This window comes from Podarcis bocagei (assembly GCF_964188305.1).
Source record: "Podarcis bocagei genome assembly, chromosome: Z".
NCBI lineage: Eukaryota > Metazoa > Chordata > Lepidosauria > Squamata > Lacertidae > Podarcis > Podarcis bocagei.
In genome coordinates this window covers 4,253,907-4,278,684 of record NC_138140.1, presented here as the reverse complement: position 1 = coordinate 4,278,684, position 24,778 = coordinate 4,253,907, and the positions used below count along the sequence as shown (strand labels likewise).

General features: G+C 45.9%; 1 protein-coding gene across 1 annotated transcript in view; it reads left to right on the top strand.

Annotated features, from left to right (window-relative positions):
• Positions 1 to 6,311: 6,311 nt before the first annotated feature.
• Positions 6,312 to 24,778, top strand: part of AK1 (adenylate kinase 1) — a 56,735-nt gene continuing 38,268 nt past the window's right edge. Inside the window, exons 1-7 of the mRNA XM_081179771.1 lie at positions 6,312 to 6,429; positions 15,671 to 15,860; positions 16,510 to 16,671; positions 18,493 to 18,665; positions 19,810 to 19,923; positions 20,171 to 20,362; positions 23,000 to 23,090. Of these exons, the coding sequence (XP_081035897.1) occupies positions 6,367 to 6,429; positions 15,671 to 15,860; positions 16,510 to 16,671; positions 18,493 to 18,665; positions 19,810 to 19,923; positions 20,171 to 20,362; positions 23,000 to 23,090 (985 nt within the window). The 5' untranslated portion in view covers positions 6,312 to 6,366. The remainder of the gene's footprint in view (positions 6,430 to 15,670; positions 15,861 to 16,509; positions 16,672 to 18,492; positions 18,666 to 19,809; positions 19,924 to 20,170; positions 20,363 to 22,999; positions 23,091 to 24,778) is intronic.

Genomic DNA, 24,778 nt, shown 5'->3' with positions numbered 1-24,778 from the left:
AATCTTGGTCCTAGAGTAATTTATAGATAGGCTTTCCTGTTTACAGTATGTGCTGAACACCTCCAAGAGATTTTTGAGGTCCAATCGCGAAAGAGAGAAGAGCAACGCATCATCTGCATGCATCAAGATTGAGATCTCTCTGTTCCTAATTACTTGAGAGGGGGAGCTTGCATTGCCTAAATATGGCACCAAGTCATTAATATATAAAGGTTAAAAAGAGTGGGAGCCAGAATGCAACCTTTGAAAGGCCTCAGCCATACCAACATTTAAACATACGCTGACCCTCATTTCAGTATTGCTGTATAGTTATTAGATCAATAGCAGAAATCTGCAGTCAATATTGGCAAATGTCTGCAATTGCCAGTCAAAACAGTCTGTTTTGATTAATAGAGGCAAACACAGAAAGATAAAAAAGGCTACATAAAGGTTATTCTTAATGTTTTTAGTCTATTTCCCTATACTATAGTTCAGAATTTGATCAAATTTGATCAATGTTACTGTGTCCTTTTCTGAACCTCGCTTGTTTTCATGAATAACATTATTTTGCCACCAGTCTGATAACTTTTGAAGGAGATACCAGGCATATAGTTTTGAAGACATGTCTAACAAGCTAAGCAACCAATAGTTTTTGCCAGTGTTGTATATAAGCCAGCCATGGTAGAAATCCACCATTATATGTATTCCTTACAGAGGAAGCCGTAAAGGTAAAGGGACCCCTGACCATTAGGTCCAGTCGTGACTGACTCTGGGGTTGCGGCGCTCATCTCGCTTTATTGGCCGAGCGAGCCGGCGTACAGCTTCGGGTCATGTGGCCAGCATGACTAAGCCACTTCTGGCGAACCAGAGCAGCACATGGAAACGCCGTTTACCTTCCCGCCAGAGTGGTACCTATTTATCTACTTGCACTTTGACATGCTTTCGAACTTCTAGGTTGGCAGGAGCAGGGACCGAGCAACAGGAGCTCACCCCATCACAGGGATTCGAACCTCCAACAAGTCCTAGGCTCTGTGGTTTAACCAACAGCGCCACCCGCGTCCCCAGAGGAAGCCTTATTTTATAGTAAATAAGTGCCATAAACTCATTACAGGAGACTGGTTGCCATTCATGTAGGTTGATCAATATACTGTTGTTGATACAAGCAGTTGCCCAAATTGAGCACCAAATATATTGGATAAATATTTAACCGAATCAGAGGCAGGAACTGAGGTTTCCTGTGATGATTTTCTTTTCTTTTTTTATATACATTTTTATTGATTTTTTAACATATCAGTTCCAACAGTCATACAACATATCTTCACATCTTATACAGTATTTTTTACTTCTGTCAACACCTCTAATGATTTTCTGTTTTTTATCACTTATTCTGCATTTCTTAATTTCCTATTACAATTAATTGTCCTTAACTAATACAGTGGTACCTCGGGTTACATGCGCTTCAGGTTACATACGCTTCAGGTTACAGACTCCGCTAACCCAGAAATAGTGCTTCAGGTAAGGACTTTGCTTCAGGATGAGAACAGAAATCGTGCTCCAGTGGCGCGGTGGCAGCAGGAGTCCCCATTAGCTTAAGTGGTGCTTCAGGTTAAGAACAGTTTCAGGTTTAATTAGGAAAGCACTTTTTAATGTTTGGTCTAGATATCAGGATCTTTTGATAAGAAAAACACCCAAATGGATTTCACCAACTGAAGCGCAGGCACAAAAAAAGCTTAACATGGAAAATAAGTGGTTGAGATACTCAGATTTATTGGTTGAAGATGGGGAGGGATTTATGTTAAAATCAATTGAACAAATCAAAGATAAAGTAAATTGGCTTCAATATTACCAAATTAATGAATTATTTAAGATTGATAAGAAAAAAGGTTTTGCAATTGAAAAAACCAAACTGGAAACGGAGTTGTTAGATACTAATGTTAAAAATCTGTCTAAAATGTATAGTTTGTTATTGGAGTAGCATACAAAAGATGAGCAAGTAAAATTGGTTATGATTGATTGGCACAAGATGTGGGACATAATATAATGATGGAGGACTGGGAGAGACTTTGGAAGAAAAGGGTTAAGTTTACTGCATGTACAATGTTAAATGAAAATGATGTATAGATGGTACTTAACCCCTGTTAAACTGGCGAAGATCTACCACAATTGTGATAATTTATGCTGGAAATGTAAAGAAAGGGAAGGTACTTTCTATCATATGTGGTGGACTAGCTCCAAGGTAAAAGGCTTCTGGGGGAAAATTTATAATGAATTAAAAAAATTGATGAAATATACATTTATGAAGAAACCAGAAGCCTTTCTCCTTGGAATAATAGGTTCTGAACTGCCCCAAAAAGATGTAAAAGTATTTTTGTATGCCATGGATTTTATGCTGCTGCATGGATTTTATTAACCAAGAAATGGAAAATACAAGAACTACCAACGGTAGAAGAATGGCAGATGAAGATGATGGAGTTTATGGAGCTGGCTGACCTCACCGGGAGAATCTGCAACCAGAAAGAAGAGGAACACCAAGAAGACTGGAATAAATTTAAAGACTATTTGAATAAATATTGTAATATTAAAGATATGTAACCACCTGAAAGAAACAATTAGGCCTAGGATTAAAATGGAATTAAATTTATAAATAAGAAAATGTACGATAAGGAAAGCTATGTAATATGATCAGGACTGCGATATGGTCTTTTGAAACTCTGATATTGGAAACTGCTACATATAATTACTAAGAAATTCGGATGGAAGAAATTCGAGGAAGTCAAATACTATGTTTATGAAGATGGATGGTACTTAATTTTAATTAATTAAGTGGTAATACATTGTATGTATCTTTTTTCTTTTTTCTCTTTTTCCCTATTTTTTGTTTGTCTTTCAGATAATTCATATATTTACTCCAGTGTTCTAAGAATCTCTGATCCTGCAGGTTTCAAATCTTTCCTGTTAATTTATCTAGTTCTATAGAAGTAGATGTGATGATCTCATTTCACTGAAATCCCAGGACACCAGTTCCCAGAATTTGTTTTCTCTCTGCTCCATTACTGCTAGTTCCAATTCCTGCCACTTAGTTTTTGTATTTTCAGCTTAATTGTTTTTGAGCAGACTCTTCTATTCCAATCTACATTTGATGGATTCACTGTGAGACCGTTTCAGTCTTTTTACGCTCACAGATTCAGTTGTATGTATGCATTTTATTAGAGCACACAGGGTCATTGATATTGGAATGTGGTCACTTTCTGGTCATTGTAACCCTTCAAAAGTGTTCACAAAAGTGACCATGGAATTTTATTCCAATACATGACTATGGCAGTGAGACCTTTATACACACAAAGATGGAAAGATTCATCTTTACCAACAATGGAAGAATGGTTGTTAATAATTGTTGGATATAGCTGAGATGACCTCATGAGAAGAGAAGACTCCCTGGAAAAGACCCTGATGTTGGGAAAGATGGAGGGCACAAGGAGAAGGGGACGACAGAGGACAAGATGGTTGGACAGTGTTCTTGAAGCTGCAAACATGAGTCTGACCGAACTGCGGGAGGCAGTGGAAGACAGGAGTGCCTGGTGTGCTCTGGTCCATGGGGTCACGAAGAGTCGGACACCACTAAACAACAACAACATAGCTGAGATGGCAAAATTGACATGTTTAATCAAAGACACAGTTGCTGTTTACTAAAGGTTGGAAACTTCTTATAGACTTCTTGCATGAAAAAGAAAATGAAGTAATGGTAGTTGGGTTTGAAGACTGAAGATAATGTTGGGTTATAGAAAATGGTTTTGTTAGGTGTAATCCTGGAGTGGTGAATTGAGTAATGTTTACAAATAGTCAATAGATGAGGAATCAGAAGTTACTGATTTTCCTTTCTTCTTTTTCCAATCATCTCTTCTTTCTCTCTTTCTCTTCATTTCTCTGTTTTCCTTTTATTACTTTTTTGTTGCTGCAGTTTGTGCTTTTACCTAGGTTAACTTTTTACTTTTGACAAAAAATATAATTAATAGTAATTTTTGTATAGTTTTTTCTAAATTCCAATAAAATCTATTTTTTAAAAAAGTGTTCACAAAAGTGAATAATGAATGAGAGATTATAATGCAGCTAATAGCACTTCTACTGCATTTGTTCAAATAAGAATGCGGACCCTTAGCAATGTCTACAGGACTCCCATGAAGGATATATTCCTTTAGAAATTCCAACAATTTCAGGCCCTGTGCATTATATTTCTTGTCCAAAGAACAAAGAGAGGTTAGGAAAATATCTTCCAAATCTAAGCTTAAAGGTAGCAAGAGACCCTCTGGCAGTTGCTTAACAGAGTTATAATCCTGTAAATTGGCGGCAGGCGAGCGAGCATTTTACAAACAGGGAGCCATTGAAGAAAATGCCCATTCTCTCATTGAGGAGCCACATGAAGAAGGGATTCAGAGCAGAGCTGTCTTTCCCATAGGGCTTAGTGGTGTGTCGCATCAGGGTGCCAGCCTCTCAGGGGCGCCTCAGCGAGTGGAGCAGCAGCGCAGCTTTGCTGGTGGCCTTCCCTTTCCCTGCGCACCCACCAGCTGCGCCCCACCAACCATAAGGCTGGTGGGCGTGCAGCTTCCCTCCCAAGCCTCTGCGGGGATCGCCCTCCTTCTGAGGAAGCTTGGGAGGGGTGCAACTTCACTCCTAAGCCTCCCGCAGCGGCATGGGGGAGAGTTGTGCCGCCCCCTGCTCCGATGGCTGGCAGTGCACAGCTACGGCCACCCCAACACTACCCATGGTAATTTGGGGGCGCTGGGCAGATATTTGTACCCTGGCACCGCATCTGCTAAAGACGGCCCTGCTTCAGAGAATGATCTTAGGGTCCAGGTAGGCAGGGGTGTAGTGGGGGGGGGCACTACCCCTGGCACATTTTTGAGAGGGAGTGCGACCAGGCCCCTGGCTCCTCGTTCCCAGCAGCAGAGCGTACACTCCGCTGCTGCAAGTTGGTTCATATAGAGAGAGGCAGTGCTGGAGGTATTGCGGTCTTGAGCCATTTAAGGCTTTATAGGTCAATACCAGCACTTTGAGTTGGGCCTGGGAACCAATTAGCAGTCAGTACAATTGGGCCAGCATCGGGGTTATATTCTCGAGCCATTCTGCCCTGGCGAGCGGCCACTGAGTTCTGCTCCAGCTGAAGTTTCCGAACCATCTTCAGAGGCAGCCTTACATACGGAAATGACTGGCAGAATCCGAGACCAGGGAGAGAAGACGGTGGAGGAAGATTGGAAGAAATTTAAAATTTATTTGCAGAAATACTGTAAAATTTATGAATGTTAAGGACATTGAAATGAATCGCAGGAGCTTTAGCAACAAAGCAAAATGTAAGATTGGATAAACAACAGATAAATTAATAGGATATGAATTTGCTGAATTAATTTTTAAAAAGGGATACAAGAACGGGAGACGTGAGGAAGTCGGGAAAATAAGCTAATTGAAGATGAGAAATTAAGAAAGAGGGAATTTTTGTTTTTTGTTATTATATGTGTTTTTATCTCTTTTTTCTTTTTCTTTTGATGTGTTTAATGTTTGTATTTTTGTATTGTATTGTTTTTTGTGATTTTGTATTTTCTTTGTCTTTTATTGTGAAAACTTAATAAAATATTTATATATATAAAAAAACAAAAACAGAGGCAGCCTTACATAAAGCATTGCAGTAATCTAATTTAGGAGTTACCAGAGATAGATGAAAGTAGACTATCCCTGTCCAGGTAAGCGTGCACCTGGGCCACCTGCAGAAGCTGATGGAAAGCAGGCCACGTTGCTGAGGCCACCTGAGATCCAGGAGTACCATGGGCACAGCCAGGATTTTTTGGGAGGGGGCAGGCCTTTTGTTGTGTGGGGCGGGGGGGCAGAACCTCAGTTTGCTATGGTTACGTCCATGAGTACCACCGCTAAGCGACATACCTGCTCCTTCAGACGGAGTGTAACGCCATCGAGAGCAGGCCAGCTCACAGCCTATTCAGGTGAAGCCAAACGCCTATGCGCGCATCCTTGCCTTCTCTTAGCAGCACCAGCAGCACACCCACCTAGCCTCTGGCTTCCCTAGACGCTGCAATAGTTTGCCTCCCCCCCCCCCCGGCGCGTCCCGCTCTGTCTGCCCTCCCACCCTCGGGGGATTCCACCAAGGACCAGGCGCTGTTCCAGCGCCATCTGCTCGACGGCGCGCGCGCTGCGCAGCCTCCTGCCTCCAGCAGTCCCCGGGCGGAGGAGCGGCCGCCCATCGCCGCAGCAAGTAGACCCGGTTGGAGGAGGAAGAAGGCGGGAGGCAGCGGCTGGCTGGCTGGCTGGACGGACGGACGGACCCACGAACAGGTTGGCTGTTGCTTGTCGCCGGCGCCTGCCCAGCTCAGAGACACTGCCATCGCCATGAGCGAAACAGCCGACGCCCGCGACTACGTCTCCCACCGGGAGATCCCGCAGCTTTTTGAGGTGAGCCAGCCACTGGGATCGCCTGTGCGCTCCTTCTCTGCTGGTCTCCTTTGGGGTAGCGTTCCCGGGGTAGCCTTGCCACCTGTTTGCCATGTGTGCGGTCGCAGCTGAAGAAGAGCGCGTCCGCCACCTCCTCCTCTGAGCATGCACAAAACGCCCCTTTGCCTCGTGGTCGGGGCAGGAGGGAGGCGGGCGGGCAGCTCGCCCGGTTCTCCGCTGATTTGGACGCCAGGGCTGGGTCGCCTGGAGTCTGGCCACAAAAGGCAGACCTGTCGGGGGGCTTCAGCTGAGGGAGGTGTTCAGGAAGGTTTGTTTCCACACCCTGACAAATGATAGCCCCCAAATTAAGTCCGCGCTGGTGAGTTAAAAATTGCGTGGGAAGATGCCCCATAAGTATGTCCAGAGCAATTATGCCTCATGTTAGCCTTCACCCCTGTTTTATAATGGGCTAATATCTGGGAAAGCAGAGTTCAAATCTTTGCTTGGCCAGCCATGAAACTTCCCGAGTGACTTTTTGCCAGACACAGCCTCTCAGCCTAATTTACCTACCCCACAGAATAGCTGTCAACTTTCCCCTTTTCTTGCGAGGAGTCCTATTCGGAATAAGGGAATTTCCCTTAGAGAAAGGGAAACGTTGACAGCTATGCCCCACAGGGAGGTTGTTGTGACAATAAAATGGGGAGGTTGGTAACCACGTAAACCACCCTGAGGTCCTGGGAGGGGGTGGGGGATATAAATGTAATAAATAAAAAGACCCAGGAGTGATGTGTCCCAAGTATTAATATGAAGAACAAGCAAGTATCTAAGCATGTGCCAAGTGCTAACGCTCCACCATGCATTTGAGGTTACAACAGATGGCTTCTGGGTCAAGAGAACCTAGTATGAGTCACCTCTGAGAAATCATTGAGCAGCATGGAAAATTCCCTTTGGCAGAGGAGAGTGAGGGATAATGCCCCGCCCCCTATGCCCTCAGGTGTTTGTTTCTTGACCACCTTTGCATGGAGAAGAAATGTGCCTGCTTGATGCCTCAACAGCTTAGCAACCTAGCTGGCATTAACCTGTATTGATTGCTAAATGAATTGACTCAATTATTGCCCTCTTGAAAGGGAGCCTGCGTGATCAAGCTGTTAAGCTGCCATTATTGTGAGACCCAGGGAGCTGTTTTTAATAAACAAGACACAAATCAACGTCCAGAGCGAAGTTGAGAGGAACTTTCTCCATATGGCTGGTTTTGCATTTGGCTCCTGGTCACAGTCAATCATTGGAGGTCCCCGCGGAGCCAGTAATTAAAGAGGAAATGTGAGGCTCCAATTCAAAACACAATTCCCAGGGGTGTAAGCACAGCTGAAGAACTTACAGAATGCTTTTCTTATACAGTGGTACCTTGGATTACATACGCTTCAGGTTACATACGCTTCAGGTTACAGACTCCGCTAACTCAGAAATAGTACCTCGGGTTAAGAACTTTGCTACAGGATGAGAACAGAAATCGTGCTCCGGCGGCGCGACAGCAGCAGGAGGCCCCGTTAGCTAAAGTGGTGCTTCAGGTTAAGAACAGTTTCAGGTTAAGAATGGACCTCCAGAATGAATTAAGTACTTAACCCAAGGTACCACTGTATGTGTTGACTTGCACAAGTGCTGGTGCCCCATAGCATTTAATAGGGAAAGACATTAGCTTTGCATGCAGGAGGTCCAAAGTTCAACCCCTGGCATCTCCAGGTAGGGCAGGGGAAAGCCTTTGTCTAAAGTCCTATTGACTTCAAAGGGGCTTACTCTCAGGTATAGGACTGCAGTCTTGGTTACTGTGGCTAGCAGCCACTGACAAACCCCATTCTTCAAATGTGTCAAATCCCCTTGTGAAGCTGCAAGCCAATTCACACCCTGGGGCAACAGATTTTATAATGCAGGATTGGTGCCAACATATTGCTCTGCTTTCCTTTGAACCACCTCAGTGAAGCCAAGAGGGAGGTCTTGCCAACTGGGCAGCCTAAGTCCAGACACACTGCCCAGGGAGGCCACTTTAGCACTGCCAACACGGTGGCTTGACTTCACTTGGAGCAGTGGCGTAGCGTGGGGGGTGCAGGGGGGGCCGGCCGCACCGGGCGCAACATCTGGGGTTAGGGCAAATCCATGGGTTAGGGGGCGCAAATCCACGGGTTAGGGGGCGCAAATTACTTGCCTTGCCCCGGGTGCTGACAACCCACGCTACGCCACTGACTTGGAGACACACTCCATTGTCTCTCAAGACAGACGGATGACAACAACAACAACAGCAACAACAACAACAATGGGGAACTTTTTTAAAATCTGAGGACCTTGTTGTCTTCTTCTGATGGGTAGAGGGCACAGGCCAGTGGTGGCAGGGCCAGAGACGAGAGTTGGCAGAGTAAGGAATCAGTTACAGATAGGTAGCCGTGTTGGTCTGCCATAGTCAAAATAAAAAAATTCCTTCCAGTAGCACCTTAAAGACCAACTAAGTTAGTTCTTGGTATGAGCTTTTCGTGTGCATGTATCTGAAGAAGTGTGCTTGCACACGAAAGCTCATACCAAGAACTAACTTAGTTGGTCTTTAGGGTGCTACTGGAAGGAATTTTTTTATTCAGAGCAAGGAATGTAAATATTACCTTAGTCTGGTAGGCTACTTTTCACAGCCTCTCACAGCCAGGGGGGCATAGGAAGGGGTGTGGGGTGTGTGGCCCACCCCGGGTGTCATGCCCAAGGGGGTGACAAAATGCCACACCATTGGGGGCACTTACTGCAAGGCCTGACCTGCAGCACGCCCGAGCCACACATCTCTCCTGGGAGTGACACAGAGGCTCGGGCCCCCATGGTGCCCAAAACGGCAGCGTGGGGCTTGCATCTGCCAGGCAGACTCTGTGGGCGGATCACCGCCACGTCCCCATGTGCGGATTGCCGTGGCAGCCCCCCGAATGGATTGCCACCATGCCCCCTAAACGGATCGCCGCTGCGCCTCCCCCCCGGGCAGATCACCACCATGCCCCTGTGCACAGATCACCGCCCTGCCCCCCCCATGGGCAGATCGCCCCACCCCTGCCACTCTGGGTGCTAGAGCAGCTAGCTACGCCCCTGCTCACAGCACCCTGCTCTGCCATACATCCAGGCAAGCATTCAACAACACCTAAAGAGGGAGCAGTCATGAGTACAGCTGGGGAGAGGCATGGGGAATATCTCAAGGGTCAAACAAAAAGACTTTGGCCCCTGGACCTCAGGTCCCTCCCCCCATGCCCCTGTTATAGTGGATGATATGATTATGTATCCCCCTTTCCATTGCTCTGTAGTAATTCAAGGTGTGCTTACACCATTGTAGCATCCCAACACAGTAACTGTCTCCATGGCTAAGCCCTGGATTCCGCTGTCCCAGACACACCTCTTACCACGGCATACAAAGTGAGGGGCAGGACTATTTTATTCTGAGGCAGGGGTGAGGAACCTTTTTTCTGTAGAGCACCACATTCCCACCCACCCCTGCAGGGGTAAAACAGCAAAAGGAACCGTAAGTTTTTGGCTCCATTCTTGTTTCCACATTAATTAATCTGTGTCATTTAAATAAGCTACATACATTCATATTTCAATATGGCTCGGAACATGTACTTAAATGCAACTTCCGTCATTAATTATGGGTTGCAAAATGTAGTTAAATGCATGTTAAATACATTTAATGTGGGACAGTGGTTAAGGGTGTCACACTAGGACCTGGGAGAGACCAGGGTTTGAACCCCCACTTGGCCATGAAGCTCAATGGGTACAATCATGGGCAAGTCACTGCCTTTCAACCTAACCTACCTCAAAGGGTTGCTGTAAGGTTTAAACGAGGAGGGGGAGCACCATGTATACCACCTTGAGCCTATTGGAGAAAACATGGGACATAAATGCAATAAAATAATAATAACAAAAAATATTTTATCATAAGGCGTAGTTTTAATTTCAAGTTGGTTCAAGATGATAAACATCAGATATAGTAGAGGCTTTGGTAATACAGCGCCCTGAGCAGGGACAAAATTTGGCACCCCCCAAAAAAAATATTTCCTCCCCCCCCCAATAATTTCTTTTGGTACTGTTGCTTTTTTACTGAACATCCTTGGTAGGTACCCATATAAATAGAGGTATTATTATTATTATTATTATTATTTCTAATAGTAGTATCACCATCATTTTGTGCCCCCTCAGCTTCACACCCTGTGCAGGAGAACCACCCACATCTCCCTAAATCCAGTGCTGATACAGTATAGGGTTATCAAGACAGCCACAGCAGAGAAAAAACACAATAGGCATGGACCTAGACTGTGCCAGTTATTTATTTATTTATATTCCAGCACATGCATTTCTAAATGTACTTTATCCTTAAAAAGGGGGGGGTATCTTGGTACCTCCCCCCCTTTTTTGGAGCTGAAATCAGTATTGCAAAATCTGGAGAAGTGGGAAATCCAAAGGATAAGTATACTCTTCAATCTGTGAATTAGGCTGCAACCCAAACTCCATCCACAGATTTGTATGACTTCATGGAGTGGCAGGGCTGCTGCCACATCTGCAGACACATGGTGGCTGTGGCAGAAGTGGGGAAGCACAGGGACCGGGTCTTGATCAGGCCCAGCGCCGTCACACAACAATGGTGGGGCCAACTCAGGATCCGATGGATCCCCTTGGGGGCTTCCACTGGCCACTGCTGGTGAGAATCCTGCCTGTTTGGCATGCAGAAGGGGAACTCTGCACTCACTGTGCCCTCACCCCATCAGTAGCAGCTGGTGGGAGGCCTGCTTAGCTGGCACAGCTGGAAGGGGGGACGCTACGGGTGTGTTGGATTGCCCTGTTCATTTGGAACATGCGCATTAGGTCAGTTTGTTTACAAATGTATATGCAATTGTCCACTATTCCTACCTGCACACATGTTTTGGAATCATAAATCTACAGCCTTGATTTTTTTTAAAAAAAAAGTTTTTTTGAATGACCAGTTGCAACTCACTACAGTTCATTTCAAAGAATCAGAACCTCCACAACTAATAGTAATAATAATAATAATAGTAATAATAGTAATTATTATTATTATTATTATTATTATTATTATTATTATTACCCTGCCCATCCGGCTGGGCTTCCCCAGCCACTCTGGGCAGCTTTCAACAAAATATTAAAATACAGTAATGCATCAAACATTAAAGTCTTCCCTAAACAGGGCTGCCTTCAGATGTCGTCTAAAAGTCTGGTAGCTGTTGTTCTCTTTGACATCTGATGGGAGGGAGTTCCACAGGGCGGGTGCCACTACTGAGAAGGCCCTCTGCCTGGTTCTCTGCAACCTCACTTCTCACAGTGAGGGAACTGCCAGAAGGCCCTCAGTGTCCAGGCTGAATGGTGGGGGTGGAGATGCTCCTTCAGATATACTGGACCGAGGCCGTTTAGGGCTTTATCCGTTGTTGCAATGCAATGCAGAATACATCTAATTAAAGAGCATCAGAAAACATTGTCCTTCCCACTTTTGCCCCCTACTGGCATGTGGCCTTTGGAAGGTTGCGTGGAAGGGAACATCAGCATGGTGCTCTCTGAGTGTGGTTGGACTCCAGCTCCCGTCAGCCCCAGCTACTATGGCCAGAGGTCAGGAATGGTGGGAGCTGGAAACCTGCAGCATCTGGAGGGCACCAGGTTCGATGCCCTGATGGACACCATTCTGAGCTCACGGTGGGGTCAGAGGCACAAGTGGGAGGAGCAATGGAGGTGACCCTTATGGCAGAGCCTCCATTCCAGCTACGCTAAAGTTAGAATCATAGAATTGTAGAGTTGGAAGAGACTATGAGGGCCATCTAGTCCAGCCCCCTGCAATGCAGGGATCTTTTGCCCAGCGTGGGGCTCAAACCCACAACCCTGAGATTGTGCGTCTCAGGTTCTGCCAACTGAGCTACCAGCTCAGAGGTTTCTGCACACACCTCTCTCCACCCAGAAAAGCCTAGAGGCATTACCACAATTCAAGGACAATTTCCAGCCGGACAAAAGCACTTGAGGAGAGCGCCAATGAGAAGGGTGGCCTGGGGAGAGTTCTGAGAGCCACTCAGAGTCCTCTGGAGGGCCACATCTGGGCTCAGAGAAGTCTCTGTCCCTGGTGCTCATGAACATCCAAACAAGCTGACAGTTTTCTGTAGAAAACTAGTTGCTCCTGGTGACAGCAGCCATGAAATTAAAAGATGCCTGCTCCTTGGGAGAAAGGCAATGGCAAACCTAGACAGCGTCTTAAAAAGCAGAGACATCACCTTGCCAACAAAGGTCCGTATAGTTAAAGCCATTGTCTTCCCAGTAGTGATGTATGGAAGTGAGAGCTGGACCATAAAGAAGGCTGATCGCTGAAGAATTGATGCTTTTGAATTCTGGTGCTGGAGGAGACTCTTGAGAGTCCCATGGACTGCAAGAAGATCAAATGTATCCATTCTTCAGGAAATCAGCCCTGAGTGCTCACTGGAAGGACAGATCGTGAAGCTGAGGCTCCAATACTTTGGCCACCTCATGAGAAGAGAAGACTCCCTGGAAAAGACCCTGATGTTGGGAAAGATTGAGAGCACAGGGAGAAGGGGACAACAGAAGACTAGATGGTTGGACAGTGTTCTCGAAGCTACAAACATGAGTCTGACCAAACTGCGGGAGGCAGTGGAAGACAGGAGTGCCTGGCGTGCTCTGGTCCATGGGGTCATGAAGAGTCGGACACGACTAAATGACTAAACAACAACAAGTTGCTCCTAGAGATAACAGACCTCAAAATAATCTATTCTCCTGTTTTTGCCCCCCCCCCCCCGAGTTTCCAGTTTCTATTGAGCCAAAATCTGTTGGTGTCACATTTGCAAATGATTCCCAACCCAATTTCAGCAGTTTTACAGTGGGGCTTCTCTTTTGGAACTCAAATCTGTTGCAAAACATCCAGGGAGAATGTAATGCTCTTGCTTCCTCACCCACACACCCAGCTTCTGAGTGTTATTACTGTTAATGTTTGATTTCTGAGTGCTACATAAAGGTTAGCCCTACCAGAAACTGATCAATGTAACAAGATTACATTTGGCACCACAGTGTTGGTGCTGAGCTTTAAAGCCCTAAACGGCCTCGGCCCAATATACCTGAAGGAGCGCCTCCACCCCCATCACTCAGCCTGGACACTGAGGTCCTCCTCAGAGGGTCCTCTGGTGGTTTCTTCACTGTGAGAAGCAAAGTTACAGGGAACCAGACAGAGGGCCTTCTCAGTAGTGGCACCCTCTCTGTAGAACACCCTCCCATCAGATGTCAAGGAGATAAAAACTACACAACTTTTAGAAGACATCTGAAGGCAGCCCTGTATCAGGTAGTTTTATTATGTTTTTATTTTATTATGTTTTTATATCATGTGTTGGCAGACTAAGGCCCGGGGCTGGATCCAGCCTAATATCCTTCTAAATCCGGCCCGTGGATGGTCCAGGAATCAGCGTGTTTTTACATGAGTAGAATGTGTGCTTTTATTTAAAATGCACCTCTGGGTTATTTGTGGGGCATAGGAATTTGTTTAGTTCCCCCCCCCCCCAGTATATAGTCTGGGCCCCCATAATGTCTGAGGAACAGTGGACCAGCCCCCTGCTGAAAATGTTTGCTGACCCCTGTGGAATCCCCTCCCCAAAGAGGTGCACCTGGTATCTTCATTGTTATCTTTCATCAGATGCTTTTTAAGGTTTAACATTTTACCATGTCTTTATGCATGCTGGAAGCCGTCCAGAGTGGCAACCCAGTCAGATGAGCAGGTTATATAATAAGAATAAGAATAAAATACTTAAGACACACCACTTTACCTAGGACAAGAGGAATATTGTCTTTTTATATTGTGACCTGCCCTAGACCCTAATGACAAATGGGTGGGTAAGTCGACTTCCTGGGAGGAAGTTTAGGTTGTGGGGACTAAGTCATTTAGGGCTTTAAACTTATGTGAGCACTCAGGATGAAACGGTCAAATCTGCTATGATTAAATGGGCACAAGATGTTGGACATAACATTATGTTTGCTGACTGGGAACAGTTGTGGACCACAGGTATGAAATTTACGGCATGTAATGCCCTAAGAGAGAATATTATGAAAATGATATACAGGTGGTACATGACACCAGTCAAGCTTGCAAAAATCTATCATCTGCCCGATAATAAATGTTGGAAATGTAAAGGAACTGAAGGTACATTCTTTCACCTTTGGTGGACGTGCCCAAGGATTAAGGCTTTCTGGGAGACGATATATAATGAATTGAAAAAGGTATTTAAATATACCTTCTTGAAGAAACCAGAGGCCTTTCTACTGGGCATGGTCGGTCAATTGGTGCCAAAGAAGGATAGAACTTTTTTTATGTATGCCACAACAGCAGCAAGAATACTCATTGCAAAGTATTGGAAGACACAAGATCTACCCACCCTGGAAGAATGGCAGATGAAGGTGATGGAGTACATGGAACTGGCGGAAATGACTGGCAGAATCCGAGACCAGGGAGAAGAGTCGGTGGAAGAAGATTGGAAGAAATTTAAAGACTATCTTCAGAACTATTGTAAAATTAATGAATGTTAGAATGATGTTGGATAGAAACTAAGTGGTCTCTAGCTGTAATGTTATAAGAGAGTACGAGAAAATGGTTATTAACAGGTAAAAACTTAATGTTATAATATTTTAAAATTGAAGATTAAGATGATTGAAGAGGGGAGGGATTTGCTGAACTAAAAATTTGAATTGGAATACAGAAAAGGGAGACGTGAGGAGGTCCGGGAAATAAGCAAATGAAAATATGTGATGGAAAGACTGAATTGTTTTTAACTATTTTTACTTTGTATTTTTTCTTTTTTTTCTTCTCTTTTTTATTTGGTAACTTTTTTGAAAATCTCAATAAATATCTTTTAAAAAATAAAACAAACTTATGTGAGCACCTTGAACTGGGCCTGGAAATGAATTAGCAACCAGTGCTGCTGTTTTAGACCAGGGGTTTTGTGCGTTCTAAACAGAGTGAGTTGTAATTGTGACTTTCTCGTTTGCTTCAGCTGCTTGAGCCAGGTGAATGTGATGTGGGAGTGACTGGGCAGCTAGTGCTACTAGCCCCTATGCCATAACCTTCTGCTATGACTTGGAGCTGGTGAGGTCAAAACATAGATCTGGGAAGAGCATTGAGACTTGGCCATGTACTCCCTGACACCTTCTGAAATACGGATAATTTTAACCGGTGCTTTCCTCCCCCACTTCTGCTTCTCCACAGAGCATGTTAACGGGCCTCATGTACTACCGACCAGAAGACCCGGTCAGTTATCTGGAGCACTGCTTGCAGAAAGTCCGGGAGCTGGGTGGACCCAAGATGGTGCAATGGGATACATTCATCACTCAGGAACGACGGGCCATGCACAGCGATGGCAGCAGTGGGCAAGGCAAGAAAACCTTCTTCTGCACAGGTTTGGATGTCCCCTCATTGAATGGCATGTTTAAGAGCTTAGGTCAGAAGTCACCAACCTTTTTAAATCTGTGGGCACATTTGAATTTTTGATGAGTGCTGTGGGTGCCACCTTGAATTGGTGTTTCTCTCCCCTTTCCCTGGATCCTCCAACTGAAGGGGAAGGAAGGAAGTGCAAGAGTGCTTTCTCTCTCTCAATCTCTCTTTGCTTCTCTAAAGCATCTAGCTAAAAGTCTGATCCAATAGGATTTACCGTATCTGAGCCTTAAACAGGAACACAGGAAGCTGCCTTATACAGAGTTGGACCAATGGTCCATTTAGTATGCACTGATGGGCAGTGGCTCTCCAGGATCTCAGAGGAGATCTTTCTCAACCCTACCTGGAAATGCCAGTGGGGACTGAACCTGGGACTTTGTATGCAAAGCGTGTGTTCTACCACTGAGTTGTGGCCCTTTTCGTATAAAGTTGGAGGAAGTGGAAAAGAGCATCTCTTGCAACTTCATCCAACTTCAACAGTGGCTGGGGGTAGAATTCAGAGGCTCCATGGGCACCTGGGAAAGGCACCTCAAGGACACCATCGAACCCATGGATTCCATGGTGGCAACCCCTGTAATTTGCAATGACATTCCGATTTATTTTTATCCTTGCAGGACTAGGCTTGGCACCATACAACCAGTACCAGCACCTACCACCCATTGAAAGCCAGTTCTCCATTGAGAGTGACTCAGATATGACAGAATTCACTGGCCTGATCCAAGAATATGATGTATTTGTCCCTGGTCAACCTCGTCCTAAGATCATATTTGTAATAGGTGAGAAGTTAACTGGGATGAGGAGGAATGGTTCTTCGGTGGGAAGAGGGGCAAATGCTTGCTTGGAGACTTGGGTAAATTCTTTTATCTACTTGCACTGGTGTTTTTTTGAACTGCTACATTGGCAGAAAGTGGGACAGAGCAATGGGAGTTCACCACTGTCAAGTAGATTTGAACCGCCGACCTTCTGATTGGCAAGCCCAAGAGGCTCAGTGGTTTAGACCACAGTGCCACCCGTGTCCCTAATGGACTGTACCACCACAGGGTACAAGGAGAGGAGTGTGTATATATGTGTGTGTGCGTGTATGGTGGGAACAGTCATCAATATGCAGATGATGCCCAGCTCTACCTCTCTTTTAAATCGGAACCAGTGAGGGCAGTGAAGGTCCTGTGTGAGTGTCTGGAGGCGGTTAGAGGACGAAGGGTGTCTAACAGATTGAGGTTAAATCCTGACAAGACAGAAATACTGTTCTTGGGGGACAGGGGGCAGACTGGTGTGGAGGACTCCCTGGTCCTGAATGGGGTAACTGTGCCCCTGAAGGACCATGTGAGCAGCCTGGGAGTCATTTTGGACTTGCAGCTGTTGATGGAGGCGCAGGTCAATTCTGTGTCTAGGGCAGTTGTTTATCAGCTCCATCTGGTACGTAGGCTGAGACCCAACCTGCCCGCGGACTGTCTTGCCAGAGTGGTGCATGCATCTCCCACTTGGACTACTGCCATGCGCTCTGTGTGGGGCTACCTTTGAAGGTGACTTGGAAACTACAAATAATCCAGAATGTGGTAGCTAGACTGGTGATTGGGAGTGGCCGCCAGGACCATATAACACCAGTCTGAGAGACCTGCATTGGCTCCCAGTAAGTTTCCAAGCACAATTCAAAGTGTTGGTGCTGACCTTTAAAGCCCTAAACGGCCTCGGTCCTGTATACCTGAAGGAGTGTCTCCACCCCCATCATTCAGCCCAAACACTCAGCTCCATCTCCAAGGGCCTTTTGGCAGTTCCCTCACTGCGAGAAGTGAGGTTACAGGGAACTAGGCAGAGGGCCTTCTCAGTAATGGTGCCTGCCCTGTGGAACGTCCTCCCAGCAGATGTCAAGGAAATAAGCAACTATCCTACTTTAAGAAGACATCTGAAGGCAGCCCTGTTCAGGAAAGTTTTTAATGTTTAATGTTTAATGCTGTATTGTGTTTTTAATATTTGATTGGGAGCCGCCCAGAGTGGCTTGGGAAACTCAGTCAGATGGGTGGGGTATAAATAATAAATATTATTATTATCATTATTATTATTTCTCCAGAGCAGCCTTCTCCAATGTTGGATCTCCAGATGTTGTTGCACCACGTACCCCACCCTCCTCAGCCAGCATTGCTAGTGATCAGGAGTGTTGGAAGTTATAGTCCAACAACAAATAAGGACCCAGAGTTGGGGAAGTCTGTTCTAAAGCTTAGAGCCATTTGTGGTTATTTTGGTGCACTTGATCAATTTCTTGGCTGCCCTGGAAGACCTGCCTTTTAGGCCTTTTTCCACCTGGCCTGGGGGGAGGGGGTCATTTTGGCCCTGACTGACTCCAGCTGCAAAAGCTGCGGTTGCTGAACAGGCTCGTGGTCTGGGTTATTGCTTAGGGGGATATGTTTTTGTTTTGTTTTTGCTGCTGTTACTGATTTTACTTTCTGTATATTTATTTTTAGATATTATGTGGATATGGTTCCATTTGGTTGTGTACTTTGTGATGTGTTTTGGTTGTTATTGTTTATGGTTACAGCACCTGAAAAGGTTTTCTACTCCTTGCTCTACATGCATTGTTCAGCTGTCTTTTTGGATTGCAGGGGGCCCTGGGAGTGGGAAGGGAACTCAGAGCAATAGGATGGCCTCCCATTTTGGATTCACCTGCATCTCTGTTGGTGAGATCCTGCGCAAGCAGATGATTCATCATGCCAACAGCGACAGGAAGTGGGAGCTGATCGCCAAGATCATCGCCAATGGGGAGCTGGCCCCACCGGTAAGAATGGTTGGCTTTCAGAATTTTAGCAACCAATGTTGTTTCAAGACTTTCAGAGGTGGATTCAAGTCACTGAAATGTATAGGATAAGCAGCTGACTAACAGGAAGACATACAAACTCACCGCAAGCAGATCAGGATGAATGCTCATCACTGTATAATTGCCCCACAAATCACAAATCAGAACTAACACTGAAGTCAAGACCAGACATAGTCTAGACTCAGTGTAAGCTTTCCACAAGCAAATTAGGATGGATCTTCTATAAGTTTTGGAAAGTGCTTTGTCCATCTGGTTCTCCGTCTGTTCTTGAGATATCAATCACCAACTTGGCACGGGGATTCCTGAGCTGGGGGGCAGCAGTCTTCCTCGATGTTTAGATGCCAGCCACCATTTTGAACCAAGATGGTGGACCAAAATGTCTAAGTCCATTTTTGGCATAGGTTTGGCCATAGGCACCAAGTCCCAGGGCCCTGGGTGCCATGACTTCCACAAAGTGTGGCGTGGCCACATGTGCATGCTGCGGGGCTTGGGCACACTACATCATCACGCCCCCGGCGTGTGTGCGCTACATCGCCATACCCATACGCTACGTGCATGAGTGACGTTGGCACACCGGGGGTGTGATGATGTAGGGCATGCCCCCAGTGGCGATGCATGGTCCCAGGCACCTGCAGTCATGAGCTGGCACAAGTAGGCTTGACTGTCTCTAAAGATAATAATAATTAAACTTGCTTGGAAGGGTGGAAGGGAATACAGTGTCTTTCCCCTTTACCACCTCTTGTGAGAAAGAGGATTTTTTGGGGGTAGAATTTATCTCCCTCCCATTGCAATTGCTGGAGCAGCAGCAGGAAAGGAAATGAGTGGATGAGGGAGAAGGAAGGGCTTTGGAGGTGAGAAGACAGATTTGCATTCTTTTCTGGCTCAGATTAAAAACTTTAGCCTATGATGCTCAGTGTGTAATTGACTGGAACACTGGCAGTCACCGAGATTCATCTTTTCCCAGCCAGGGCTTACAGAAACTTGGCAACTCCACTGTTTTAAAAAGGTGCTCACTTTTTGTTATTTTCCTGTTCATCTTGCTTAGCCCACAAGCAAGGAGCTGAGAGCCTCAGCCTTCCCAGTGATGCCTCTCTTTGCCTTTCAGGAAACAACAATTGAGGAGCTGAAGCAACAATTTATAAAGCAGCCAGATGCGAAAGGCTTCGTGGTGGATGGCTTTCCCCGAGACATTGGCCAGGTGTTAACGTTTGAGGAGCAGGTAGGAGAGAAACCAGGCAGAGTGAAAGAAACTCTGGGAAAGCCACTGCCAGTCATTGCAAACGATACTGAGCTAGATGGACCAAAGTGGAGGAACATAGAGAAGAAAACGAAGAGAAGGGAAACACTGGGAACAAGGATGAAACCAGTGGCAATTTGTAGTGCTCCAGACATACCCTGGGCAGCAAAGAGGGTGAGAGGATGGCCGCCATGTTTAAAGCCTGACACTTGTCTCCCTTCTCTTGCAGATCGGCTCCCCAGATCTTGTCGTCTTCCTGGCCTGCCCCAGCCAGAAGCTCCGGCAGAGGCTAGAGAAGCGTGCCCAGGAGCAGGGACGCCTGGACGATAACCCCCATGCCATTGGGCGCAGGCTGGAGACATTCAAGCAGAATGTGCCACTGATAGTGAAGTATTACCAAGAAAAGGGAACCATTGTCCGGGTAAGGACCTTCCTGAACTGAGTTGGTTGGGATGCTCTAAGGTGTTGGGAAAGAGAATTGGCTTTCATCAGGACTGGAGACAGAGCAGGAATTAATTTCAGTTGGCATTTGAAGGCGAGCTGAAGCAACTCACACTTTCTAATGCAGCACGCAAACTGCAGCACAGACATCCTTCAAAAGTTGCACTTTTCTGAATTTTTCAATGAACTTCCTCCAGCCAAGTAATGCATACAAAAATACATATACTAGTATAAAGCATGCATAAAATGCATATATTGATGAAAATAATGTACAAAATCCACTATACAAGGGGAAATTTCTTTGCAGAAATGTTTTATTAGAGAAAATAGCATACCCAAAAAAATATTCATTACATTTGTATACTATCCTTCATCCAAAGGTCACAACATAAAAATACAAAACAAGAACACAAAATACATAATAAAATAAAAACAAGCCCAAAACATTCATTCCCCCCAAAAACACATTTTAGAGGCCATGGAATTGGTCGAATGCCTGGTTATAGAGAAACATTCTTACCTGGCACATAAAGATATGTAATGAAGGTGCTAGCCAAACTTTGCTGAGCAGAGCATTCCACAGACTGCAGAAAAGGCCCCTTCTTATGTTGCCACCCTCTGGACCTCTCATGGAGGAGGCACACAAAGAAGGGCCTCAGAAGGTGATCTCAGGGTCTGGGTAGGTTCCTATGAAGAGAGGCGGTCCTTGAGGTAATTGAGACCCTGAGCCATTTAATGCTTTATAGGTCAAAACCAGCACTTTGAATTGGGCTGGAAACTAAGTGGCAGTGAGTGCAGTCAGGCCAGGATTGGCATTATACGCCCAAAACATCTTGTCCTGGTGGACAACTTGGCTGCTGAAGTTTCTGAACCATCTTCATATGCAGCCCTACATACAACACATTGCAGTCATCTAGCCTAGAGGTTACCAGAGCAAAGATGACAGTAGTTAGGCTATTCCTGTCCAGATGGGGGCGTAGCTGGGTCACCAGTCGAAGCTGATGGGAGGCACTCTGCACCCTGAGGCCACCTGACAGCAAAGGATCTGGGAGTACCCATTCCTTCAGAGGCAGTGTAACCCCATCCAGAGCAGGCGATCCCCCAGCCATCCGGTCTAGGGAACCACCCATTAACAGTGCCTCAATTCTTATCTGAATTGTGTGTCAGTCTGTTGACTCTCATCCAGTCCATTACCAATGCAAGGCAAAGGCTGATGTCTAAAAGGCTGCACTAAAAAGCTGACAAATTTTCATGGGGCCTTGTTTTTCAAAACCATTGCAAACTGATGTGAAAACAGGGAGAGCTGAACTTAAGGTTGGAAAAATGAGAAACTGAGAGGAGACTTTTTCACACGTTATGATTTGTACAGTTTAGCTATTGCTTACATAGGGATATAGACCAGTGTTTCCCAAACTTTTTTGGGCAACGGCACACCTGTTTACTGAAAAAAAATCTCGCGGCACACCACCATTAAAGCCCCGCCCCGTGACGTCAGCGCACAGCGTCACGCCGGGAGGGACGCACAAAAGTGAAAGTTTTTCCCCTCCCCCTTGCCGGGGAACCTCCAAGCTTTGGGGGTGGGAGGAGGCAGCAGAGCGAGGGCAGCTGAGGCGGCGGCGGCTGTTGTGGTGGTGGTGGCGATAGCGGGCGGAGGAGGGGGCGGCGGCGGGAGTTGCTGCTGCTGTTGTTGCTGCTGCTGCCCGGACATGCCGGCCTCCTCCTCCTCCGCTGTCTCGCGCTCCTTCCTTTTGCACGCGCTGCCCCGCCGCTCGGCACCACCACCGCGGAGCCGCCCCCGGCTCGACGCGGATCCTTGCCGCCGCCGCCTCTCACCGCCCGACTCGCCCGCCTCCCTCCCACGGCACACCAGCCGATGTCTCACGGCACACTAGTGTGCCGCGGAACACCGGTTGGGAAACACTGATATAGACTATTAAACTCTCTAGGGTAACCTGTGAACACCCACAGAGAAAGAGGGAGAGTAGGATGGGGGGAAGAGTGAGGAGAGAAGCAGAAACAGGCTACAGATCTAAGAAGCAGCAATTCCTACTGTGTGCAAGAAATGGATGAATGTCTGTGCTTGGAAGAGGCATTTCCTCGAGACAGCAGGGAAGGTATCTTCTTAGATCACAGATAGGCAAATCTGCAGCCCTCTAGATGTTATTGGACTCCCATCCACCTCTGCCACCATGGCCAATAGACAGGGATGATGGGAGATGTAGTCCAACTCCATTGGTGGGCAGCCCCTGCGATCAAGGGTGGCATCACACATCTATGACCTGTCAGAAGCAGCTGGCCTAGACATACCATATTTTTCCATCTATAAGACACCCCCATGTATAAGACGCCCCCTGTTTTGGGGGACTCAGATTTAGGAAAAGGAGGGGATGTATCTGTGCATAAAACGCTCCCTAATTTTTGACATTATTTTAAAGGAAAAAAACCTAGTCTTATATATGGAAAAATATGGTATCTTTGGTCTTATCCCTTAAGGCACACCTCGCTTCATCATGATGGGGGCCTCTCAAAATGAACACAGCAGGCCCTGCGCTTCTCCTTTGTAACCAGCCTGAGAAAGTTTTAACAGCACCTCCCTCCCCCTGCTTTCTCTTTCCAGTTTGCTGCAGACAGAGAGGAGGAGGAGATTTTTGAAGACATTGGCTCCTATGTTCAGCAGCGGCTGCACCTGGAAAGGATGGAGTTTCCAGGTGAGAGCAGGGGGGCACCTGTTTGCATCAGGGTGGGGGTCTGAAAGGTAAGGAGAACAGCACTCTGCAAAAAAAAAAAAAAGCTCGAGTCAAGCCTGTGATTGCATGGTTGCCTTAGGGGGCAGAGCTTCCTTCTATTCAGGGCTCCCTCCCCCCCCCCCCCCGATACTCCCAGGTGGAAGAGGTGCTTTGAAGAGGAGCCAGGACTAGAACTGGCAATCCTTGGCTCTCTGTGTACCTGTTGTGTCTGGGGAGCAATTATTATGGTGGCTTGGAGCCTCATCCCAGACAGTGAGGTATAACTCAGAGTCTGGAGTCACACACTCACCCTGGCTGGTTATTAGTTGCCCAGGACTGGGAGGATTGAAAAGACTCCCAGTTTGGGACTTGGTGAATCTGGTGGTTGCTCAGCTTGGATCTGGACCTGGACGCCACCTCTCTATGCCTCAGTCCTGGCAGCAGGAGCCCACAATTCTACAAAATGTTCTGATGGCAAGGAAGGCAACAATCGTAAACCTGTGGCTACAATTTGGAAAGCTGAATTTTCTTTTTTTTAAAGATATTTATTAAAAGTTTTCAAGATATAACAAGAAAAAAGAAAAATAAACATACAAAATAAAAAACAGTTAAAAACACACATTAATTTTCAATAACATAACTTCCATACACTTATTTCCTCGGACCTCCTCATACCTCCCTTCTTTGTATTCCAGTTCGATTTGTTAGTTCAGCAAATCCTTACCATTAAACTTTTACCCATTTGTGAAACCTCTTTTTTTTCCATATCTCTTAAAACATTACAGCTGGAAACCGCTTAGTTTCTATCCAACATCCTTCTAACATTCATTAATTTTACAATGTTTCTGTAAGTAGTCTTTGAATTTCTTCCAGTCTTCTTTCACTGACTCTTCTCCCTGGTCTCGGATTCTGCTGGAAAGCTGAATTTTCAATGGGAGAGTAAGTGCACAAACCCAAGTGCCAGGAGAGGAAATAACAAAACTGAAGTGAAAGGGGACCATTAGCCAAAATGCACCTTTGCTGCTCATGTGTCTCCCCCATTCATTGATGAAGGCATAGGGAGTGACGGGGAGGCAAGAAGAGACGGGCCTAATTTTTTATATTGGAAGAGTAAAGGGTGAAAAAGCCTCCCTTCCCGTATCAGAACGCAAAGGAATAAAACAGGGAAAGTAGGTGAAAAGTGCCAGGGGCAATAGAGAAAAGTGATAGGAGAAAGAGTTACACCTTAAGAGCCCGCAGGATGAGGCCAGTGGCCCATCTAGCCCAACATCCTCTTCTCACAGTGGCCAAGCAGATGCCTCAATGGGAAGCCTGCAAACAGGATCCGGCCACAAGAGCAAGTCTCCCCTCTTGCTGCTTCCAGCAGTTGGTGCTTGGGAGCATTGCTGCCTCCACCTGTAATAATAGTAGTAGTAGTAATAATAATAATAATAATAATAATAATAATAATAATAATAATTTTTATTTATACCCCGCCCTCCCCAGCCAAGGCCGGGCTCAGAGCGGCTAACAAGTAATAATAAAAACAAGTTGAATGAATACAACTTAAAAACAAGACTAAAATACAACAATTAAAATATTGAAACATTAAAATATTAAAATGCAGCCTCATCACAGGAGGAGAAAGGAAAAAGGAAAAAGAAAGAGGGGGAGGGAATCAAATTGGCTCC